This window comes from Scyliorhinus canicula, chromosome 20 (assembly GCF_902713615.1).
Source record: "Scyliorhinus canicula chromosome 20, sScyCan1.1, whole genome shotgun sequence".
Lineage (NCBI taxonomy): Eukaryota > Metazoa > Chordata > Chondrichthyes > Carcharhiniformes > Scyliorhinidae > Scyliorhinus > Scyliorhinus canicula.
In genome coordinates, this window is record NC_052165.1 from 95,602,952 (window position 1) to 95,627,991 (window position 25,040).

Below are 25,040 nucleotides of genomic sequence, written 5' to 3' on the forward strand. Positions count from 1 at the left end.
GGGAGAGAGAGTGAGGGATTGGAGATGGAGGGAGAGAGAGAGTGAGGGACTGGAGATGGAGGGAGAGAGAGAGTGAGGGATTGAGATGGAGGGAGGGAGAGAGTGAGGGATTGGGATGGGGAGAGAGAGAGTGAGGGATTGGAGATGGAGTGAGAGAGAGAATGAGGGATTGGAGATGGAGGGAGAGAGATAGTGAGGGATCGAGGTGGATCCGAAATAAATATAATGTTAAACCCCACTCCCTCGCACCCTCCCTCCCTCTCTCCCTCCCTCCCCAGCCCAAGGAGTTGCTAGGTTACCTGCGAGCGAGGGCTCGATGAGGTGAATGAGGCCTAGGATGAGAAGTACAGCCTGCATTGCTGAGTGAGTGTGGTGTCGACAGTCCAAATCAACATTGACGGGGATTCCAGTCAGGCGAGGATTGAATCAACACACACAGCCTCTGGCCACAATCCCTCAGTAATTGTTCAAACACTGGGCAAAGTTGATTCAGTGCTCCCAGGGACAGAGAGCAGATTTCGTAACACCCCCCACACGCCCCCCAAGGGAGATATCCGACTGTCTCTGGGTGGATCAGTTCTGGGTGCTGTGGTGACATGCATCACTGTAAATACAGAATGGGGTTAATGTAAATACACTGAGACTCAGCAAACACTGGAGGGAGCAGTGGAGACATCATGACACACAGACATACAGCTAATGAACACATAGAATAGGACACAACCAATGGGCAGTCAAGACACCCAGAGGTGACACTACCACAAGGGGACAACCCATATAAAAGCACAGGGCACACATGCTCTGCCTCTTTCCACAGGCAGACATCTAGAGAGTACATCAGGGTTGATCAACAGCATCACACCCAGCACGTGGCTTAGAGCAAGCTGGTAAAGATAGACTGAGTTACTGCAGTTAGATTAGCAGAGAGTTAAACTCATTTGAGAACTGTGTTGATAGTTGAATTAACACGTTGAACTCATTTCAGAGTCTGGAGCTTCCTTTGTCAAAGCATACATCAAGGAAGCAGCTTATGCTACACGAAGCAGCATAACACAGCATGGTACCAGGAGTGCCTGTTACATCTATTTAGTTCAACTCAGCGAGATCCGTGACAACCAGCAACAAAACCCAGACACGATGATCGCTATTCCTGTTCCTAATCCACTCAGGTACCACGGCAACCTCAGTACCAACTGGCGTGCATTCAAGCAGAGATTTCAGCTTTACACGGAAGCATCCAACCCACATGGCGTGGTCGATGCTGGGAAGATTGCTCTTCTACTCACCATTGTGGGTGAACATGCAGCAAAGATCTTCCGCTCCTTTAAATACTCCAAAGCGCAGGACACAACGCAATTCCAGACAGTCCTGGACAAATTTGAAAGCTACTACGAGGTAAACACAAAAGAAGTCGGTAAAACTGGCGCCAATACTCCCCACGAGGCAGAGGTAGGGTTGCAACAGAAGCAAACGGCAATTTTGATTGGCAGCCATTTTGCATGTATCCAGCCGGCCCCGGTCCGCACATGCGCAGTTCCAGGGAAGACGCGAACCGGCAAAACAGTGTTTTGCTCATGCGCGAGAAGCCGCACATGCGCAGTTGCGTAAAGAGCGCACAGTAAAGGAAAAGCGATTTGCGCATGCGCAATCCATTCTGGCGCTTTACGTCACGAGCGTCATGACGTCAGAGGCCCCGAACCACGCCCACTTAAAGGGGATACGCCCAAAAATTATAAAGAGTTTTAAAGCCGCAAAACACCATTCTTTCACATCGGAAAACAGACAATGCCTGAACTTCTGCCAGTAGCTGAAAGTCATCTCCGCAGAAACCTGCAACAAGCAGTTAGCATCACCCAAAGGGATGGTTTGGTCCTTGAAGACTACGACTCAGACAATAATTTCTCCTTTAGACACAGAGAGCGCAATGACAATACCGAAACACAAGAAGATAATTGGTTTATCGAAGAATACTACTTTCAGACATGGCTGTGTAATTCGGATATGATGATCATACAAGCAGGTAGATGAATCCAATACCATGATGCCATGGCAGGTCGTCAATACATTGGATGACAGCAACCTGTCAAATACCCACGAAGAAGATGAAGCCCACAGAGAGCGGCCTGATGCCACACGAAAAGTGGTCCACGCACCACAAAGAGTACCGACTCCACACAGAAAGCGATGAAAGACTCCACATCGAGACCACTGTACAACTCTGTTAAGAGCACACAGATTGACTCCACAGCGAGACCACTGCATGACTCCACACAGGGAACGATGCCAGGCTCCACAGAGAGAGCGATACAAACCTCCACATCGAGACCACTGCACGACTCCGTTGAGAGCGCACAGATCAACTCCACAGCGAGACCACTGTACGATGCCAGGCTCCACAGAGAGAGCGATACAAGCCTCCACAGCGAGCTCCTTGACAGACTCCACAATGGGAGCAACGCAAGACTCCAAAGCGCAGTCCATGCATGAACAAGACCATGAAGGTCTATCCACCTTAACTGAGCAACCAGCAGCAGACGATGCAAGTCTGTCACACTCACGTGAACAACAGAAAGACTATGACAGTCTACCCAGATTACTTGAGCCACCAGAAGAAGACTCGGCAGTCTACCCAGCTCATCTAACCAACAAGAAGACACTGCAGGTCCACCCACTGTATGTGAGACAAGTGACAAAGGCTTCACAATTCCCATACAAGATGTGCAACATCTCAGCGAGACTGACAGATCTCAGTTCGGATGTACAGAGGAACACGACAATCCAAGTGAAACTACTCGTGAGTCCAGTGTGACCAGGTCAATTGAAGCCTCATCCACTCGAGCCTCTCCATAAGAAAATGGAACCTTGAACATTTTGACTCCAGACGAGGAGCACCAAGAAACCAAAGATGATTCAGGTGAACCAGAACGGACTCCAGACGGGGAGCATCGACAAGCCAAAGATGATTCAGGTAAACCAGAACGGACTCCAGACGGGGAGCATCAACAAGCCAAAGATGATTCAGGTAAACCAGAACAGACTCCAGACAGGGAGCATCAACAAGCCAAAGATGATTCAGGTGAACCGGACATGACTCCAGACGGGGAGCATCGACAAGCCAAAGATGATTCAGGTAAACCAGAACAGACTCCAGACAGGGAGCATCAACAAGCCAAAGATGATTCAGGTGAACCGGACATGACTCCAGACGGGGAGCATCGACAAGCCAAAGATGATTCAGGTGAACCGGACATGACTCCAGAGGGGGAGCGCCGAGGAATCAGAGACGAAACGCTCAGTGAAACAGCAGCTGCCACAAAGGACACTGACACAAGTAACTTTGTGAAGGACTCGAATCCTCCACTCAGAATGGTCATTGAGCGCAACAAACACAACAACAAAACCTACAAAAACAACAACACGGACAACAACAAGAAGCGTACCAAAGGCACCAATGTCAACAACAAGCACGACAAAACCAACAACACTGGAACAACGACTGGTACGACATGGTATAACTCTGCCAAAGCAGGACACTGACAGCACAGCTCCAGACAATGGCAAGTGTGCAGACATACCGTGGCATGATGACGCATCTTACAAATTCACGTTTGCCCCACTACAAACAAGCAGACCAGCTTTCAAGGCAGCTGACAGACGGGATCAATACCGCAAACACAGACACCAGTCCAGGTCAGACAGGGAAGATGACATCAAGAATCGCTCCCACAGCATCGAAAAAAAAAAGAGTAAATATCAGACAACAAAGGGATTTGACCATTTGAACACCTCCTGATGACTTCTTGGTTCCTGAAGCAAAAGGGCACTGACGGCGTTCACAAGGAAATGACAACATCAACATCGACAACATAACAAAACAAGAAAGCCACTCGACCATATACATTCATGAACTCTGGACTCATAAATATAAATTAGTATTGTATAATCAACACTGTCATCATGACTTGTACATGTCATCATTTATCTACCTATTTTGTTCAATTTTCTCTCACCAAGTACAGAAAATATGTAACACGAAAAAAGGGGGATGTGGTGATATGCATGACTGTATATACACAAGGAGTTAATGTAAATACACTACAACTAAGTAACCACTAGAGGGAGCACCACAGATGTCATGACATGCAGACAGACAGCCAATGGGTCATTACAACAGGACACAACCAATGGGTAATCAGGATACCCAGAGGTGGCATTACCACAAGGGGGCACTTCACAACCCATATAAAAGGATAGGGCACACGTGCTGTTCCACAGACAGACATCTAGAGAGTTAGACAGGGTTGATCAACAGCATCACACCCCAGCACGGGGCTTAGAGCAGGCTGGTAAAGATAGACTGAGTTACTGCAGTTAGATTAGCAGAGAGTCGAACTCATTTAAGAACTGTGTTAATAGTTCAACAAACACGTTGAACTCATTTCAGAGTCGGGAGCTTCCTTTGTCAAAGCATACATCAAGGAAGCAGCTTATGCTACACAAAGCAGCATAACACAACAGGTGCGAGTCACCCCATCTCACCCCCATAGGCACACAGCAATGCTCAGGCGTGATTTTGGGCCTAGCACTGAGCTAACCTCACATCCTGTCTGTGAGTTACCCCTCCCCTCATATACGCACACACAGCAATGCTCAGGCTCCATTTCAGGCCCAGTGCTGCCTTAGCCCATCACACAGCCTGGATGTGTTCCTCCTTCCCCAATACGCGAACACAGCAACGCTTAGGCTCCATTTGGGGCCTAGTCCTGAGTTAGCTCATCATGCAACCAGTTTTAGGCCAAAACTCCATCAATCAGAGAAATACTTAACTCAAAGGGGAAAGAAGATTTGCACACAAAGGGGCCTCACGGTAGCATGGTGGTTAGCATCAATGCTTCACAGCTCCAGGGTCCCAGGTTCGATTCCCGGCTGGGTCACTGTCTGTGTGGAGTCTGCACGTCCTCCCCGTGTGTGCGTGGGTTTCCTCCGGGTGCTCCGGTTTCCTCCCACAGTCCAAAGATGTGCGGGTTAGGTGGATTGGCCATGCTAAATTGCCCGTAGTGTAAGGTTAATGGGGGGATTGTTGGGTTACGGGTATACGGGTTACGTGGGTTTAAGTAGGGTGATCATTGCTCGGCACAACATTGAGGGCCGAAGGGCCTGTTCTGTGCTGTACTGTTCTATGTTCTATGTAAATCTGAATTAATTCATGCTGAATGAGGAACAATTTCAGCAAGTGAGGATACAACCATCAACTCCTCAGCCTTACACAAACATTTCAAGTTGAATTTGATGACAGGATGAAGCAAGGGTGAGCTGGCTCTTGGCCAACAGCCAATGAAAGTTCCACAACTGGAAATGTTGACAACAAACTCACGTGTTCCCAGAATGGACGAGTGCAAAGCAAACTTTTGTTCAATTCTGACAGTGTTCATGCGGTTATCAGTAATCTGAGAGATCCCAGGACATACAAGGCAGCAAATCCAACCTGTGGCCCACTGCTGAGATAGTCTCTTTTCACAAACTTTTTCAGTGACTAGAAAACCAGTATATCTCCCTGAATGGCTAGTCCAACAATATAAACACAACACTAATGATGCTCCCTGGACCATTAGTGGAGTAATATACCCACTACACTACTGTATCCCCCTGGGTTACTGATACAGTAATATAGCCACTACACTACTGTATCCCCCTGGGTTACTGATACAGTAATATAGCCACTACACTACTGTATCTCCCTGGGTTACTGATACAGTAATATAACCACTACACTACTGTATCCCCCTGGGTTACTGATACAGTAATATAGCCACTACACTACTGTATCCCTCTGGGTTACTGATACAGTAATATAGCCACTACACTACTGTATCCCTCTGGGTTACTGATACAGTAATATAACCACTACACTACTGTATCCCCCTGGGTTACTGATACAGTAATATAGCCACTACACTCCTCTATCCCACTGGGTTACTGATACAGTAATATAGCCACTACACTACTGTATCTCCCTGGGTTACTGACACAGTAATATAGCCACTACACTACTGTATCTCCCTGGGTTACTGATACAGTAATATAGCCACTACACTACTGTATCTCCCTGGGTTACTGACACAGTAATATAGCCACTACACTACTGTATCCCCATGGGTTACTGATACAGTAATATAGCCACTACACTACTGTATCTCCCTGGGTTACTGATACAGTAATATAGCCACTACACTACTGTATCCCCCTGGGTTACTGATACAGTAATATAGCCACTACACTACTGTATCCCCCCTGGATTACTGATACAGTAATATAACCACTACACTACTGTATCACCCTGGGTTACTGATACAGTAATATAACCACTACACTACTGTATCCCCCTGGGTTACTGATACAGTAATATAGCCACTACACTACTGTATCCCCCTGGGTTACTGATACAGTAATATAGCCACTACACTACTGTATCCCCCTGGATTACTGATACAGTAATATAACCACTACACTACTGTATCTCCCTGGGTTACTGATACAGTAATATAACCACTACACTACAGTATCCCCCTGGGTTACTGATACAGTAATATAACCACTACACTACTGTATCTCCCTGGGTTACTGATACAGTAATATAGCCACTACACTACTGTATCCCCCTGGATTACTGATACAGTAATATAACCACTACACTACTGTATCTCCCTGGGTTACTGACACAGTAATATAACCACTACACTACTGTATCCCCCTGGATTACTGATACAGTAATATAGCCACTACACTACTGTATCCCCCTGGGTTACTGATACAGTAATATAGCCACTACACTACTGTATCCCCCTGGGTTACTGATACAGTAATATAACCACTACACTACAGTATCCCCCTGGGTTACTGATACAGTAATATAACCACTACACTACTGTATCTCCCTGGGTTACTGATACAGTAATATAGCCACTACACTACTGTATCTCCCTGGGTTACTGATACAGTAATATAGCCACTACACTACTGTATCTCCCTGGGTTACTGATACAGTAATATAGCCACTACACTACTGTATCTCCCTGGTTACTGATACAGTAATATAACCACTACACTACTGTATCTCCCTGGTTACTGATCACAGTAATATAACCACTACACTACTGTATCCCCTGGATTACTGATACAGTAATATAGCCACTACACTACTGTATCCCCCTGGGATTACTGATACAGTAATATAGCCACTACACTACTGTATCCCCTGGGTTACTGATACAGTAATATAGCCACTACACTACTGTATCCCCTGGGTTACTGATACAGTAATATACCCACTACACTACTGTATCTCCCTGGGTTACTGATACAGTAATATACCACTACACTACTGTATCCCCCTGGGTTACTGATACAGTAATATAACCACTACACTACTGTATCCCCCTGGGTTACTGATACAGTAATATAACCACTACACTACTGTATCCCCCTGGGTTACTGATACAGTAATATACCCACTACACTACTGTATCCCCCTGGGTTACTGATACAGTAATATAGCCACGACACTACTGTATCCCCCTGGGTTACTGATACAGTAATATAACCACTACACTACTGTATCCCCCTGGATTACTGATACAGTAATATAGCCACTACACTACTGTATCCCTGGATTACTGATACAGTAATATAGCCACTACACTACTGTATCCACCTGGGTTACTGATACAGTAATATAGCCACTACACTACTGTATCCCCCTGGGTTACTGATACAGTAATATAACCACTACACTACTGTATCCCCCTGGGTTACTGATACAGTAATATACCCACTACACTACTGTATCTCCCTGGGTTACTGATACAGTAATATAGCCACTACACTACTGTATCCCCCTGGGTTACTGATACAGTAATATAACCACTACACTACTGTATCTCCCTGGGTTACTGATACAGTAATATAACCACTACACTACTGTATCCCCCTGGGTTACTGATACAGTAATATAGCCACTACACTACTGTATCTCCCTGGGTTACTGATACAGTAATATACCCACTGCACTACTGTACCCCCCTGGGTTACTGATACAGTAATATAGCCACTACACTACTGTATCTCCCTGGGTTACTGATACAGTAATATACCCACTACACTACTGTACCCCCCTGGGTTACTGATACAGTAATATAGCCACTACACTACTGTATCCCCTGTGTTACTGATACAGTAATATAACCACTACACTGCTGTATCCCCCTGGGTTACTGATACAGTAATATAACCACTACACTACTGTATCCCCCTGGGTTACTGATACAGTAATATAACCACTACACTACTGTATCCCTGGATTACTGATACAGTAATATAACCACTACACTACTGTATCCCCCTGGGTTACTGATACAGTAATATAACCACTACACTACTGTATCCCTGGGTTACTGATACAGTAATATAGCCACTACACTACTGTATCTCCCTGGGTTACTGATACAGTAATATAGCCACTACACTACTGTATCTCCCTGGGTTACTGATACAGTAATATAGCCACTACACTACTGTATCTCCCTGGGTTACTGATACAGTAATATAACCACTACACTACTGTATCCCCATGGGTTACTGATACAGTAATATAGCCACTACACTACTGTATCCCCCTGGATTACTGATACAGTAATATAACCACTACACTACTGTATCCCCCTGGGTTACTGATACAGTAATATAGCCACTACACTACTGTATCTCCCTGGGTTACTGATACAGTAATATAGCCACTACACTACTGTATCCCCCTGGGTTACTGATACAGTAATATAGCCACTACACTACTGTATCTCCCTGGGTTACTGATACAGTAATATAGCCACTACACTACTGTATCCCCCTGGGTTACTGATACAGTAATATAGCCACTACACTACTGTATCCCCCTGGGTTACTGATACAGTAATATAGCCACTACACTACTGTATCCCCCTGGGTTACTGATACAGTAATATAGCCACTACACTACTGTATCCCCCTGGGTTACTGATACAGTAATATACCCACTACACTACTGTATCCCCCTGGGTTACTGATACAGTAATATAGCCACTACACTACTGTAGTGGACAGGGCCACTCGCAGCAGGCGGTACAGCCTGCAGGACAGGGCCACCCGCAGCAGGCGGTACAGCCTGCAGGACAGGGCCACTCGCAGCAGGCAGTACAGCCTGCAGGACAGGGCCACCCACGGCAGGCAGTACAGGACAGGGCCACCCGCAGCAGGCGGTACAGCCTGCAGGACAGGGCCACTCGCAGCAGGCGGTACAGCCTGCAGGACAGGGCCACCCGCAGCAGGCGGTACAGCCTGCAGGACAGGGCCACTCGCAGCAGGCGGTACAGCCTGCAGGACAGGGCCACTCGCAGCAGGCGGTACAGCCTGCAGGACAGGGCCACCCGCAGCAGGCGGTACAGCCTGCAGGACAGGGCCACTCACAGCAGGCGGTACAGCCTGCAGGACAGGGCCACCCGCAGCAGGCGGTACAGGACAGGGCCACCCGCAGCAGGCGGTACAGCCTGCAGGACAGGGCCACTCGCAGCAGGCGGTACAGCCTGCAGGACAGGGCCACCCGCAGCAGGCGGTACAGCCTGCAGGACAGGGCCACCCGCAGAAGGCGGTACAGCCTGCAGGACAGGGCCACTCACAGCAGGCGGTACAGCCTGCAGGACAGGGCCACACGCAGCAGGCGGTACAGCCTGCAGGACAGGGCCACCCGCAGCAGGCGGTACAGCCTGCAGGACAGGGCCACCCGCAGCAGGCGGTACAGCCTGCAGGACAGGGCCACCCGCAGCAGGCGGTACAGCCTGCAGGACAGGGCCACTCGCAGCAGGAGGTATAGCCTGCAGGACAGGGCCACCCGCAGCAGGCGGTACAGCCTGCAGGACAGGGCCACTCACAGCAGGCGGTACAGCCTGCAGGACAGGGCCACTCGCAGCAGGAGGTACAGCCTGCAGGACAGGGCCACCCGCAGCAGGCGGTACAGCCTGCAGGACAGGGCCACCCGCAGCAGGCGGTACAGCCTGCAGGACAGGGCCACTCGCAGCAGGCGGTACAGCCTGCAGGACAGGGCCACCCGCAGCAGGCGGTACAGCCTGCAGGACAGGGCCACCTGCAGCAGGAGGTACAGCCTGCAGGACAGGGCCACCCGCAGCAGGCGGTACAGCCTGCAGGACAGGCCCAGCTGCAGCAGGCGGTACAGCCTGCAGGACAGGGCCACCCGCAGCAGGCGGTACAGCCTGCAGGACAGGGCCACCCGCAGCAGACAGTACAGCCTGCAGGACAGGGCCACTCGCAGCAGGCGGTACAGCCTGCAGGACAGGGCCACTCGCAGCAGGCGGTACAGCCTGCAGGACAGGGCCACCCGCAGCAGGCGGTACAGCCTGCAGGACAGGGCCACCCGCAGCAGGCGGTACAGGACAGGGCCACCCGCAGCAGGCGGTACAGCCTGCAGGACAGGGCCACCCGCAGCAGGCGGTACAGCCTGCAGGACAGGGCCACTCGCAGCAGGCGGTACAGCCTGCAGGACAGGGCCACTCGCAGCAGGCGGTACAGCCTGCAGGACAGGGCCACCCGCAGCAGGCGGTACAGCCTGCAGGACAGGGCCACTCGCAGCAGGAGTTACAGCCTGCAGGACACGGCCACCCGCAGCAGGCGGTACAGCCTGCAGGACAGGGCCACCCGCAGCAGGCGGTACAGCCTGCAGGACAGGGCCACCCGCAGCAGGCGGTACAGCCTGCAGGACAGGGCCACCCGCAGCAGGCGGTACAGCCTGCAGGACAGGGCCACTCGCAGCAGGCGGTACAGCCTGCAGGACAGGGCCACCCGCAGCAGGCGGTACAGCCTGCAGGACAGGGCCACCCGCAGCAGGCGGTACAGCCTGCAGGACAGGGCCACCCGCAGCAGGCGGTACAGCCTGCAGGACAGGGCCACCCGCAGCAGGCGGTACAGCCTGCAGGACAGGGCCACTCGCAGCAGGCGGTACAGCCTGCAGGACAGGGCCACCCGCAGCAGGCGGTACAGCCTGCAGGACAGGGCCACCCGCAGCAGGCGGTACAGCCTGCAGGACAGGGCCACCCGCAGCAGGCGGTACAGCCTGCAGGACAGGGCCACTCGCAGCAGGCGGTACAGCCTGCAGGACAGGGCCACCCGCAGCAGGCGGTACAGCCTGCAGGACAGGGCCACCCGCAGCAGGCGGTACAGCCTGCAGGACAGGGCCACCCGCAGCAGGCGGTACAGCCTGCAGGACAGGGCCACTCGCAGCAGGCGGTACAGCCTGCAGGACAGGGCCACTCGCAGCAGGCGGTACAGCCTGCAGGACAGGGCCACCCGCAGCAGGCGGTACAGCCTGCAGGACAGGGCCACCCGCAGCAGGCGGTACAGCCTGCAGGACAGGGCCACCCGCAGCAGGCGGTACAGCCTGCAGGACAGGGCCACTCGCAGCAGGCGGTATAGCCTGCAGGACAGGGCCACCCGCAGCAGGCGGTACAGCCTGCAGGACAGGGCCACCCGCAGCAGGCGGTACAGCCTGCAGGACAGGGCCACTCGCAGCAGGCGGTACAGCCTGCAGGACAGGGCCACCCGCAGCAGGCGGTACAGCCTGCAGGACAGGGCCACCCGCAGCAGGCGGTACAGCCTGCAGGACAGGGCCACCCGCAGCAGGCGGTACAGCCTGCAGGACAGGGCCACCCGCAGAAGGCGGTACAGCCTGCAGGACAGGGCCACTCGCAGCAGGCGGTACAGCCTGCAGGACAGGGCCACCCGCAGCAGGCGGTACAGCCTGCAGGACAGGGCCACCCGCAGAAGGCGGTACAGCCTGCAGGACAGGGCCACTCACAGCAGGCGGTACAGCCTGCAGGACAGGGCCACCCGCAGCAGGCGGTACAGCCTGCAGGACAGGGCCACCCGCAGCAGGCGGTACAGCCTGCAGGACAGGGCCACCCGCAGCAGGCGGTACAGCCTGCAGGACAGGGCCACCCGCAGCAGGCGGTACAGCCTGCAGGACAGGGCCACTCGCAGCAGGCGGTACAGCCTGCAGGACAGGGCCACTCGCAGCAGGCGGTACAGCCTGCAGGACAGGGCCACCCGCAGCAGGCGGTACAGCCTGCAGGACAGGGCCACTCGCAGCAGGCGGTACAGCCTGCAGGACAGGGCCACTCGCAGCAGGCGGTACAGGACAGGGCCACCCGCAGCAGGCGGTACAGCCTGCAGGACAGGGCCACTCGCAGCAGGCGGTACAGCCTGCAGGACAGGGCCACTCGCAGCAGGCGGTACAGCCTGCAGGACAGGGCCACCCGCAGCAGGCGGTACAGCCTGCAGGACAGGGCCACTCGCAGCAGGCGGTACAGCCTGCAGGACAGGGCCACCCGCAGCAGGCGGTACAGCCTGCAGGACAGGGCCACTCGCAGCAGGCGGTACAGCCTGCAGGACAGGGCCACTCGCAGCAGGCGGTACAGCCTGCAGGACAGGGCCACCCGCAGCAGGCGGTACAGCCTGCAGGACAGGGCCACTCGCAGCAGGCGGTACAGCCTGCAGGACAGGGCCACTCGCAGCAGGCGGTACAGCCTGCAGGACAGGGCCACTCGCAGCAGGCGGTACAGCCTGCAGGACAGGGCCACCCGCAGCAGGCGGTACAGCCTGCAGGACAGGGCCACCCGCAGCAGGCGGTACAGCCTGCAGGACAGGGCCACTCGCAGCAGGCGGTACAGCCTGCAGGACAGGGCCACCCGCTGCAGGCGGTACAGCCTGCAGGACAGGGCCACTCGCAGCAGGCGGTACAGCCTGCAGGACAGGGCCACCCGCAGCAGGAGGTACAGGACAGGGCCACCCGCAGCAGGCGGTACAGCCTGCAGGACAGGGGCACCCGCAGCAGGCGGTTCAGCCTGCAGGACAGGGCCACCCGCAGCAGGCGGTACAGCCTGCAGGACCAGGGCCACTCGCAGCAGGCGGTACAGCCTGCAGGACAGGGCCACCCGCAGCAGGCGGTGTACAGCCTGCAGGACAGGGCCACCCGCAGCAGGCGGTACAGCAGGACAGGGCCAACCCGCAGCAGGCGGTACAGCCTGCAGGACAGGGCCACCCGCAGCAGGCGGTACAGCCTGCAGGACAGGGCCACTCGCAGCAGGCGGTACAGCCTGCAGGACAGGGCCACTCGCAGCAGGCGGTACAGCCTGCAGGACAGGGCCACCCGCAGCAGGCGGTACAGCCTGCTGGGACAGGGCCACTCGCAGCAGGCGGTACAGCCTGCAGGACAGGGCCACTCGCAGCAGGCGGTACAGCCTGCAGGACAGGGCCACTCACAGCAGGCGGTACAGCCTGCAGGACAGGGCCACCCGCAGCAGGCGGTACAGCCTGCAGGACAGGGCACCCGCAGCAGGCGGTACAGCCTGAGGACAGGGCCACCCGCAGCAGGCGGTACAGCCTGCAGGACAGGGCCACTCGCAGCAGGCGGTACAGCCTGCAGGACAGGGCCACTCGCAGCAGGCGGTACAGCCTGCAGGACAGGGCCACTCGCAGCAGGCGGTACAGCCTGCAGGACAGGGCCACTCACAGCAGGCGGTACAGCCTGCAGGACAGGGCCACTCGCAGCAGGCGGTACAGCCTGCAGGACAGGGCCACCCGCAGCAGGAGGTACAGCCTGCAGGACAGGGCCAGCCGCAGCAGGCGGTACAGCCTGCAGGACAGGGCCACTCGCAGCAGGCGGTATAGCCTGCAGGACAGGGCCACCCGCAGCAGGCGGTACAGCCTGCAGGACAGGGCCACCCGCAGCAGGCGGTACAGGACAGGGCCACTCGCAGCAGGCGGTACAGCCTGCAGGACAGGGCCACTCGCAGCAGGCGGTACAGCCTGCAGGACAGGGCCACCCGCAGCAGGCGGTACAGCCTGCAGGACAGGGCCACTCGCAGCAGGCGGTACAGCCTGCAGGACAGGGCCACCCGCAGCAGGCGGTACAGCCTGCAGGACAGGGCCACCCGCAGCAGGCGGTACAGCCTGCAGGACAGGGCCACTCGCAGCAGGAGGTACAGCCTGCAGGACAGGGCCACTCACAGCAGGCGGTACAGCCTGCAGGACAGGGCCACTCACAGCAGGCGGTACAGCCTGCAGGACAGGGCCAGCCGCAGCAGGCGGTACAGCCTGCAGGACAGGGCCACCCGCAGCAGGAGGTACAGCCTGCAGGACAGGGCCACTCGCAGCAGGCGGTACAGCCTGCAGGACAGGGCCACCCGCAGCAGGCGGTACAGCCTGCAGGACAGGGCCACTCACAGCAGGCGGTACAGCCTGCAGGACAGGGCCAGCCGCAGCAGGCGGTACAGCCTGCAAGGACAGGGCCACTCGCAGCAGGAGGTACAGCCTGCAGGACAGGGCCACTCGCAGCAGGCGGTACAGCCTGCAGGACAGGGCCACCCGCAGCAGGCGGTACAGCCTGCAGGACAGGGCCACCCGCAGCAGGCGGTACAGCCTGCAGGACAGGGCCACTCGCAGCAGGCGGTACAGCCTGCAGGACAGGGCCACTCGCAGCAGGAGGTACAGGACAGGGCCACCCGCAGCAGGCGGTACAGCCTGCAGGACAGGGCCACTCGCAGCAGGCGGTACAGCCTGCAGGACAGGGCCACTCGCAGCAGGCGGTACAGCCTGCAGGACAGGGCCACCCGCAGCAGGCGGTACAGCCTGCAGGACAGGGCCACTCGCAGCAGGCGGTACAGCCTGCAGGACAGGGCCACCCGCAGCAGGAGGTACAGCCTGCAGGACAGGGCCACCCGCAGCAGGCGGTACAGCCTGCAGGACAGGGCCACTCGCAGCAGGCGGTACAGCCTGCAGGACAGGGCCACCCGCAGCAGGCGGTACAGGACAGGGCCACCCGCAGCAGGCGGTACAGGACAGGGCCACTCGCAGCAGGCGGTACAGCCTGCAGGACAGGGCCACTCGCAGCAGGCGGTACAGCCTGCAGGACAGGGCCACTCGCAGCAGGCGGTACAGCCTGCAGGACAGGGCCACCCGCAGCAGGCGGTACAGCCTGCAGGACAGGGCCACCCGCAGCAGGCGGTACAGGACAGGGGCACCCGCAGCAGGCGGTACAGCCTGCAGGACAGGGCCACCCGCAGCAGGCGGTACAGCCTGCAGGACAGGGCCACTCGCAGCAGGCGGTACAGCCTGCAGGACAGGGCCACTCGCAGCAGGCGGTATAGCCTGCAGGACAGGCCCAGCCGCAGCAGGCGGTACAGGACAGGGCCACCCGCAGCAGGCGGTACAGCCTGCAGGACAGGGCCACCCGCAGCAGGCGGTACAGCCTGCAGGACAGGGCCATTCGCAGCAGGCGGTACAGGACAGGGCCACCCGCAGCAGGCGGTACAGCCTGCAGGACAGGGCCACCCGCAGCAGGCGGTACAGCCTGCAGGACAGGGCCACTCACAGCAGGCGGTACAGCCTGCAGGACAGGGCCACTCACAGCAGGCGGTACAGCCTGCAGGACAGGGCCACCCGCAGCAGGCGGTACAGCCTGCAGGACAGGGCCACCCGCAGCAGGCGGTACAGCCTGCAGGACAGGGCCACCCGCAGCAGGCGGTACAGCCTGCAGGACAGGGCCACTCGCAGCAGGCGGTACAGCCTGCAGGACAGGGCCACCCGCAGCAGGCGGTACAGCCTGCAGGACAGGGCCACCCGCAGCAGGCGGTACAGCCTGCAGGACAGGGCCACTCGCAGCAGGCGGTACAGCCTGCAGGACAGGGCCACTCGCAGCAGGCGTTACAGCCTGCAGGACAGGGCCACTCGCAGCAGGCGGTACAGCCTGCAGGACAGGGCCACTCGCAGCAGGCGGTACAGGACAGGGCCACTCGCAGCAGGCGGTACAGCCTGCAGGACAGGGCCACCCGCAGCAGGCGGTACAGCCTGCAGGACAGGGCCACCCGCAGCAGGCGGTACAGCCTGCAGGACAGGGCCACCCGCAGCAGGCGGGACAGCCTGCAGGACAGGGCCACCCGCAGCAGGCGGTACAGCCTGCAGGACAGGGCCACCCGCAGCAGGAGGTACAGCCTGCAGGACAGGGCCACCCGCAGCAGGCGGTACAGGACAGGGCCACCCGCAGCAGGAGGTACAGCCTGCAGGACAGGGCCACCCGCAGCAGGCGGTTCAGCCTGCAGGACAGGGCCACTCGCAGCAGGCGGTACAGCCTGCAGGACAGGGCCACTCGCAGCAGACAGTACAGCCTGCAGGACAGGGCCACCCGCAGCAGGCGGTACAGTCTGCAGGACAGGGCCACTCGCAGCAGGCGGTACAGGACAGGGCCACCCCCAGCAGGCGGGTACAGCCTGCAGGACAGGGCCACTCGCAGCAGGCGGTACAGCCTGCAGGACAGGGCCACCCGCAGCAGGCGGTTCAGCCTGCAGGACAGGGCCCACCCGCAGCAGGCGGTACAGCCTGCAGGACAGGGCCTCCCGCAGCAGGCGGTTCAGCCTGCAGGACAGGGCCACCCGCAGCAGGCGGTTCAGCCTGCAGGACAGGGCCACTCGCAGCAGGCGGTACAGCCTGCAGGACAGGGCCACCCGCAGCAGGCGGTACAGTCTGCAGGACAGGGCCACCCGCAGCAGGCGGTACAGGACAGGGCCACCCGCAGCAGGCGGTACAGCCTGCAGGACAGGGCCACCCGCAGCAGGCGGTACAGCCTGCAGGACAGGGCCACTCGCAGCAGGCGGTATAGCCTGCAGGACAGGGCCACCCGCAGCAGGCGGTACAGCCTGCAGGACAGGGCCACTCGCAGCAGGCGGTACAGCCTGCAGGACAGGGCCACTCGCAGCAGGCGGTATAGCCTGCAGGACAGGGCCACCCGCAGCAGGCGGTACAGGACAGGGCCACTCGCAGCAGGCGGTACAGGGTATTTATTAGAGCCGAAGTCCAGCGGCTCCTACGTGAGGGAGTCATAGAGGCCAGTAACAGCCCCTGGAGAGCTCAGGTGGTGGTCGTCAAGACCGGGGGAAAGTTCCGGATGGTGATTGATTACAGCCAAACCATTAACCGGTTCACGCACCTCGATGCGTATCCCCTCCCCAGGATTGCAGACATGTCAACCAGATCGCCCAGTACCGCATCTTTTCCACGGTGGATCTGAAGTCTGCATACCACCAGCTCCCAATCCGCCCGGAGGACCGCCACTACACGGCGTTCGAGGCCGATGGCCGCCTCTTCCATTTCCTCCGGGTTCCCTTTCGGCGTCACTAACGGGGTTTCGGTGTTCCAACGAGCAATGGACCGAATGGTGGGACCAGTACGGGCTGCGGGCCACGTTTCCGTACTTGGACAATGTCACCATCTGCGGCTATGACCAGCAGGACCACGACGCCAACCTCCACCGTTTTCTCAAAACTGCCCAGAAACTCAATCTCACCTACAATACGGAGAAATGCGTTTTCCGCACGACCAGACTGGCCATCCTCGGCTATGTCGTGGAAAACGGAGCCCTGGGCCCAGACCCGGACCGTATGGAACTCCCTCTCCCTCATTGTCCCAGGGCCCTCAAACGGTGCCTGGGATTCTTCTCCTATTATGCCCAGTGCGTCCCCCAGTATGCGGACAAAGCCCGCCCACTATTTAAGGCCACACGATTTCCCCTGTCAGCTGAGGCACGCCAGGCCTTCAGCTGCATCAAGGAGGACATCGCCAAAGCAGCCATGCGGGCGGTGGATGAATCCGTCCCCTTTCAGGTGGAGAGCGATGCCTCAGAGGTCGCTCTCACTGCCACTCTGATCAGGCAGGGAGACCAGTCGCCTTCTTCTCCCGAACCCTCTCCGCTTCAGAACTCCGACACTCCTCAGTCGAGAAGGAAGGCCAAGCCATCGTGGAGGCTGTTCGACACTGGAGGCACTACCTCGCAGGTAGGAGGTTCACCCTCATCACTAACCAACGATCGGTTGCCTTTATGTTTGACAACTCGCAAAGGGGCAAAATAAAAAATGATAAAATCCTTCGGTGGAGGATCGAACTCTCCACCTATAATTATGACATCATATACCGACCGGGGAAGCTCAACGAGCCCCCAGATGCCCTGTCCCGCGGGACATGCGCCAGCGCGCAAGACAACCGACTACAGGCTATCCACATTGACCTCTGCCACCCGGGGGTCACCCGGCTCGCCCACTACATCAGAGCCCGAAACCTGCCTTTCTCCAACGAGGAGGTAAAAGCGGTCACCAGGGACTGCCCGATCTGTGCGGAGTGCAAACCGCACTTCGAAAGACCAGACAGGGCCCACCTGGTCAAGGCTTCTAGGCCCTTTGAACGCCTGAGCTAATATTTCAAAGGGCCACTCCCCTCAACCAATCAAAATGTGTACTTCCCTCAACGTCATAGACGAATTCTCTCACTTACACTTTGCTATCCCGTGCCCCGATATAATGTAAATTTATAAATTTAACAGTACAGCACAGAACAGGCCCTTCGGCCCTCAATGTTGTACCGAGCCATGATCACCCTACTCAAACCCACGTATCCACCCTATACCCGTAACCCAACAATCCCCCCCCTAACCCTACTTTTTTTTAGGACACTACGGGCAATTTAGCCTGGCCAATCCACCTAACCTGCACATCTTTGGACTGTGGGAGGAAACCCACGCACACACGGGGAGGACGTGCAGACTCCGCACAGACAGTGACCCAGCCGGGAATCGAACCTGGACCCTGGAGCTGTGAAGCATTTATGCTAACCACCATGCTACCGTGCTGCCCACATGACCACCCCGCCCTGCACAGTGTCTTCACACTGTTCGGTTTCCCCAGCTACGTACACAGCGACCGGGGTTCGTCCTTCATGAGTGACAAGCTGCGTCAGTACCTGCTCGACAAGGGCATCGCCTCGAGCAGGACTACCAGCTATAACCCCAGGGGGAACGGGCAGGTGGAGAGGGAGAACGCGAGGGTCTGGAAGATCGTCCTACTGACCCTATGGTCCAGGAATCTCCCGGTTTCCCACTGGCAGGAGGTCCTCCCCGACGCGCTCCATGCTATTAGGTCCCTCCTGTGTACTAGCCACTAACCAGGCCCCTCACGAACGATTATTTGTTTTCCCTAGGGGCACTGCCACGGGGGCTTCGCTCCCATCTTGGTTGAGGACACCGAGCCCAAAGAGAGGGTGTGAGGTTGGCTCACTCAGTACTAGGCCCTAAGTGAAGCCTGAGCATTGCTGTGCACATGTATGGGGTGGGCTGGGGGTGCGGAGGGAACTCATATCCCAGAAATAATCCACCCAGAGAGATTCAGATATCTCAGTTGGTGCCATGTAGAGGGAGTTTAAAAATCTGCTCTCTGTCCCTGGGAGCACTGAATCAACTTTGCCCAGTGTTTGAACAATTACTGAGGGATTGTGGCCAGAGGCGGTGTGTGTTGATTCAATCCTCGCCTGACTGGAATCCCCGTCAATGTTGATTTGGACTGTCGACACCACACTCACTCAGCAATGCAGGCTGTACTTCTCATCCTAGGCCTCATGCACCTCATCGAGCCCTCGCTCGCAGGTAACCTCGCAACTCCTTGGGCTGGGGAGAGAGGGAGGGAGAGAGGGAGGGAGGGTGCGAGGGAGTGGGGTTTAACATTGTTTTTATATTAGATCCACCTCGAGCCCTCACGATATCTCACCCCATACGTAATCCATCACTCTCTCTCTCTCTCTCCATCTCCAGTCCCTCACTCTCTCCCTCCCTCCATCTCCAGTCCCTCACTCTCTCCACCTCCATCTCCAATTCCTCACACTCTCTCCCTCCATCTCCAATCCCTCACTCTCTCTCCCTCCATCTCCAATCCCTCACTCTCTCCTCTCCATCTCCAATCCTCACTGTCTCTCCTCCATCTCTATCCCTCACTCCATCTCTAACTCTCTCCATCTCCAATCCCTCACTCTCTCTCTCTCTCCATCTCCATTCCCACTCTCTCTCTCTCTCCAATCACTCCCTCTCTCTCTCCAATACCTCACTCTCTCTCTCTCCATCTCCAATCACTCACTCTCTATCTCCATCTCCAATACCTCACTCTCTCTCTCTCCATCTCCAATCCCTCACTCTCTCTCTCTCTCCATCGCCAGTCCCTCACTCTCTCCCTCCATCTCCAATACCTCACTCTCTCTCTCCATCTCCAATCACTCACTCTCTCACTCTCTCCATCTCCAATACCTCCTCTCTCTCTCTCCATCTCCAATCCCTCACTCTCTCTCTCTCTCCATCGCCAGTCCCTCACTCTCTCCCTCCATCTCCAATACCTCACTCTCTCTCTCCCATCTCCAGTCCCTCTCTCTCTCTCCATCTCCAATACCTCACTCTCTCTCTCTCTCCATCTCCAGTCCCTCTCTCTCTCTCCATCTCTAATCCCTCACTCTCTGTCCCTCCATCTCCAGTCCCTCACTCTCTCCCTCCATCTCCAATCCCTCACTCTCTCTCTCTCCATCTCCAGTCCCTCTCTCTCTCTCCATCTCTAATCCCTCACTCTCTCTCTCCCTCCATCTCCAATACCTCACTCTCTCTCTCTCTCCATCTCCAATCCCTCACTCGCTCTCCCTCCATCTCCAATCCCTCACTCTCTCTCTCCCTCCATCACCAATCCCTCACTCTCTCCATCTCCAATCCGTCACTCTCTCTCCCTCCACCGCTAATCACTCACTCTCTCCCTCCATCTCCAATCCGTCACTCTGTCTCCCTCCATCTCCAATCCCTCACTCTCTCTCTCCCTCCATCACCAATCCCTCACTCTCTCTCTCCCTCCATCTCCAATCCCTCTCTCTCTCCCTCCATCTCCAATACCTCACTCTGTCCCTCCATCTCCAATACCTCACTCTCTCTCTCTCCATCTCCAATCCCTCACTCTCTCACTCTCTCCATCTCCAATCCCTCACTCTCTCTCTGCCTCCATCTCCAATCCCTCTCTCTGTCTCTCCATCTCCAATCCCTCACTCTCTCTCCCTCCATCTCCAGTCCCTCACTCTCTCTCTCTCCATCTCCAATCCATCACTCTCTCTCCCTCCATCTCCAATCCCTCTCTCTCTCTCTCCAGCTCCAATCCCTCACTCTCTCTCCCACCATCTCCAATCCCTCACTATCTCTCTTCCTCCATCTCCAATCCCTCACTCTCTCTCTCCCTCCATCACCAATCCCTCACTCTCTCTCTCCCTCCATCTCCAATCCCTCTCTTCTCTCCCTCCATCTCCAATCCCTCACTCTCTCTTCCCCTCCATCTCCATCCCTCACTCTCTCTCTCCCTCCATCACCAATCCCTCACCTCTCTCTCTCCCCATCCCTCACTCTCTCCCTCCATCTCCAATACTCACTCTCTCCCTCCCTCCATCTCCCATCCCTCACTCTCTCTCCCTCCATCTCCAATCCCTCACTCTTTCTCTCCCTCCATCTCCAATCCCTCACTTTCTCCCTCCATCTCCAATCCCTCACTCTCTCTCTCCCTCCATCTCCAATCCCTCACTCTCTCCCTCCCATCTCCAATCCCTCATCTCTCCCTCCATCTCCAATCCCTCACCCTCTCCCTCCCTCCATCTCCAATCCCTAACTCTCTCCCTCCATCTCCAATCCCTCACTCTCTCCCTCCCTCCATCTCCAATACGTCACTCTCTCTCTCTCTCTCTCCATCTCCAATCCCTCACTCTCTCTCCCTCCATCTCCAGTACCTCACTCTCTCTCTCTCCATCTCCAATCCCTCAATCTCTCTCCCTTCATCTCCAATCCCTCACTCTCTCTCCCACCATCTCCAATCCCTCACACTCTCTCTCCCTCCATCTCCAATCCCTCACTCTCTCTCTCCCTCCATCTCCAATCCCTCACTCTCTCTCCCCCTCCATCACCAATCCCTCACTCTCTCTCTCCCTCCATCTCCAATCCCTCTCTCTCTCCCTCCATCTCCAATCCCTCACTCTCTCTCCCTCCATCTCCAATCCCTCACTCTCTCTCTCCCTCCATCTCCAATCCCTCACTCTCTCTCTCCCTCCATCCCCAATCCCTCGCTCTCTCTCCCTCCATCTCCAATCCCTCACTCTCTCTCTCCCTCCATCACCAATCCCTCACTCTCTCTCTCCATCCCCAATCCCTCACTCTCTCCCTCCATCTCCAATACCTCACTCTCTCTCTCCCTCCATCTCCAATCCCTCACTCTCTCTCTCCCTCCATCTCCAATCCCTCACTCTCTCTCTCCCTCCATCTCCAATCCCTCACTCTCTCTCTCCCTCCATCTCCAATCCCTCACTCTCTCCCTCCATCTCCAATCCCTCACTCTCTCTCTCCCTCCATCTCTAATCCCTCACTCTCTCACCCTCCATCTCCAATCCCTCACTCTCTCCCTCCCTCCATCTCCAATCCCTCACTCTCTCCCTCCATCTCCAATCCCTCACTCTCTCCCTCCATCTCCAATCCCTCACCCTCTCCCTCCCTCCATCGCAAGTCCCTCACTCTCTCTCTCCCTCCATCTCCAATCCCTCACTCTGTCCCTCCATCTCCAATCACTCACTCTCTTCCTCCATCTCCAATCCCTCACCCTTTCCCTCCCTCCATTGCAAGTCCCTCACTCTCTCCTTCCCTCCATCTCCAATACGTCACTCTCTCTCTCTCTCCATCTCCAATCCCTCACTCTCTCTCTCCCTCCATCTCCAATTCCTCACTCTCTCCCTCCCTCCATCTCAAGTCCCTCTCTCTCTCTCTCCATCTCCAATCCCTCACTCTCTCTTCCTTCATCTCCAATCCCTCACTCTCTCTCTCTTTCCATCTCCAATCCCTCACTCTCTCTCCCTCCATCTCCAATCCCTCACTCTCTCTCCCTCCATCTCCAATCCCTCACTCTCTCCCTCCCTACATCTCAAGTCCCTCTCTCTCCTCTCTCTTCCATCTCCAATCCCTCACTCTCTCTCCCTCCATCTCCAATCCCTCACTCTCTCTCCCTCCATATCCAATCCCTCACTCTCTCTCCCTCCATCTCCAATCCCTCACTCTCTCTCCCTCCATCTCCAATCCCTCACTCTCTCTCCCTCCATCTCCAGTCCCTCACTCCCTCCCTCCATCTCCAATCCCTCACTCTCTCTCTCGCTCTCCAATTCTACACTGTCTTCCACAATCAGTGATCCCTCACTTACTGTCCCTCACGCTATCTTCAATCCCTCACTCATTTTCTTTATCTCACTCTCGCTCCCTCAATCCACATCCCTCACTCACTCCCGCCACTTTGAATCCCCCCTCTCTCTGTCCATTCCCAATCCCTCACTCTCTCTGTCTCTCCAATCCCTCCCTCTCTCTATCTGTCTCTCCAATCCCTCCCTCTCTCTCCCTCCATCTCCAATCCCTCCCTCTCTCTCTCCCTCCATCTCCAATCGCTCACTCTCTCTCCCTCACTCCCTCTGCCTCCATTTTGAATCCCTCAACCTTTATCTTCCTCCGTGAACACCGCCCAGTCCATCAGACGAACCTGCCTCCCATCCATTGATTCCATCTACACCTCCCGCTGCCTGGGGAAAGCAGGCAGCATAATCAAGGATCCCTCCCACCCGGCTTACTCACTCTTCCAACTTCTTCCATCGGGCAGGAGATTCAGATGTCTGAGAACACGCACGAACAGACTCAAAAACAGCTTCTTCCCCACTGTCACCAGACTCCTAAATGACCCTTTTATGGACTGACCTCATTAACACTACACCCTGTATGCTTCATCCGATGCCAATGCTTATGTAGTTACATTGTATATATTGTGTTGCCCTATTATGTATTCTCATGTATTTTCTTGAATTCTGTTTAATTCCCTTTTCTTCCCAAGCACTGAATGATCTGTTGAGCTGCTCACAGAAAAATACTTTTCACTGTCCCTCGGTACACGTGACAATAAACAAATCCAATCCAATCCCTCTCTAATCTCTCATTCTCTCTCTTGCCCTATTCCAAAACCATCTCCCTCTCTCTCCATCTCCAATCCCTCACCCTCTCTCTACATCTCTAATCCCTCATCCTCTCTCTACATCTCTAATCCCTCACCCACTCTCTACATCTCTAATCCCTCACCCTCTCTCTACATCTCCAATCCCTCACCCACTCTCTACATCTCTAATCCCTCACCCTCTCTCTACATCTCTAATCCCTCACCCTCTCTCTACATCTCCAATCCCTCACCCACTCTCTACATCTCTAATCCCTCACCCTCTCTCTACATCTCTAATCCCTCACCCACTCTCTACATCTCTAATCCCTCACCCTCTCTCTACATCTCTAATCCCTCACCCTCTCTCTACTCTAATCCCTCACCCTCTCTCTCTACTGTGATTATATGCATAAAGCAAGTTTATACATAATGTTATGGACAACCTCCAACCATTAGTTGACAGTGTTTACCCACCACGTGACCCTGTCATCGGGGAGTTGGGAGTAAGTCGTGCTGGAGGATAGACGTATTTTACAGTAGCTTTACAATAGTTAATTCGTGTTCAATACGAAAAAATCCGAACCAGTAAAATTACTTTGAAGGGCAAGGAAGAAGACGTATCTTTGCGACTAACCTTAATAGCCACAGGCATCTGGTGTTCAACATGCAGTAAAACTTCGAAGCCTGGCATGGAAGGTGTCATGGGAGTCAAAAACAAAGTTTATTCAACAAATTCGGTTAACATTTCTCTAAACACGCACAGTAAGCATTTTATAAACTACAAACGTAAATACCCTACACAACTACAGTTCTCTATATATATAAAACCCTCAATAACTTCCCTTAATGTTTCAATTTGATAACAACATCCACTAAACCAGAAAAACCCTTTTACCAAAACAGCAGGCTTGAATTCTTTCCAGAAAACAGGTATCACTTTTAAACTATCAAGTGATCTGGACAACTTTTAACAATAAGCGAAACAAAAGAAACCTTCTTTGTCTGAATCCTGCTTCCAACTGTGTAAACAAAAGTAAAACACAGAGCCACAGCCCAGCTCCACCCACACAATGACATCACATGAAGCCATAAGGGCAGCACGGT

The 25,040-nt window shown here is 55.5% G+C and overlaps 1 protein-coding gene across 1 annotated transcript in view; it reads left to right on the forward strand.

Moving 5' to 3' along the window:
* The window catches only part of LOC119954817 (sporulation-specific protein 15-like), a 522,687-nt gene that overhangs the window by 138,411 nt on the left and 359,236 nt on the right, over positions 1-25,040 (forward strand). Inside the window, exon 3 of the mRNA XM_038780358.1 lies at positions 1,170-1,414. Coding sequence (XP_038636286.1) covers positions 1,170-1,414 — 245 coding nt within the window. The remainder of the gene's footprint in view (positions 1-1,169; positions 1,415-25,040) is intronic.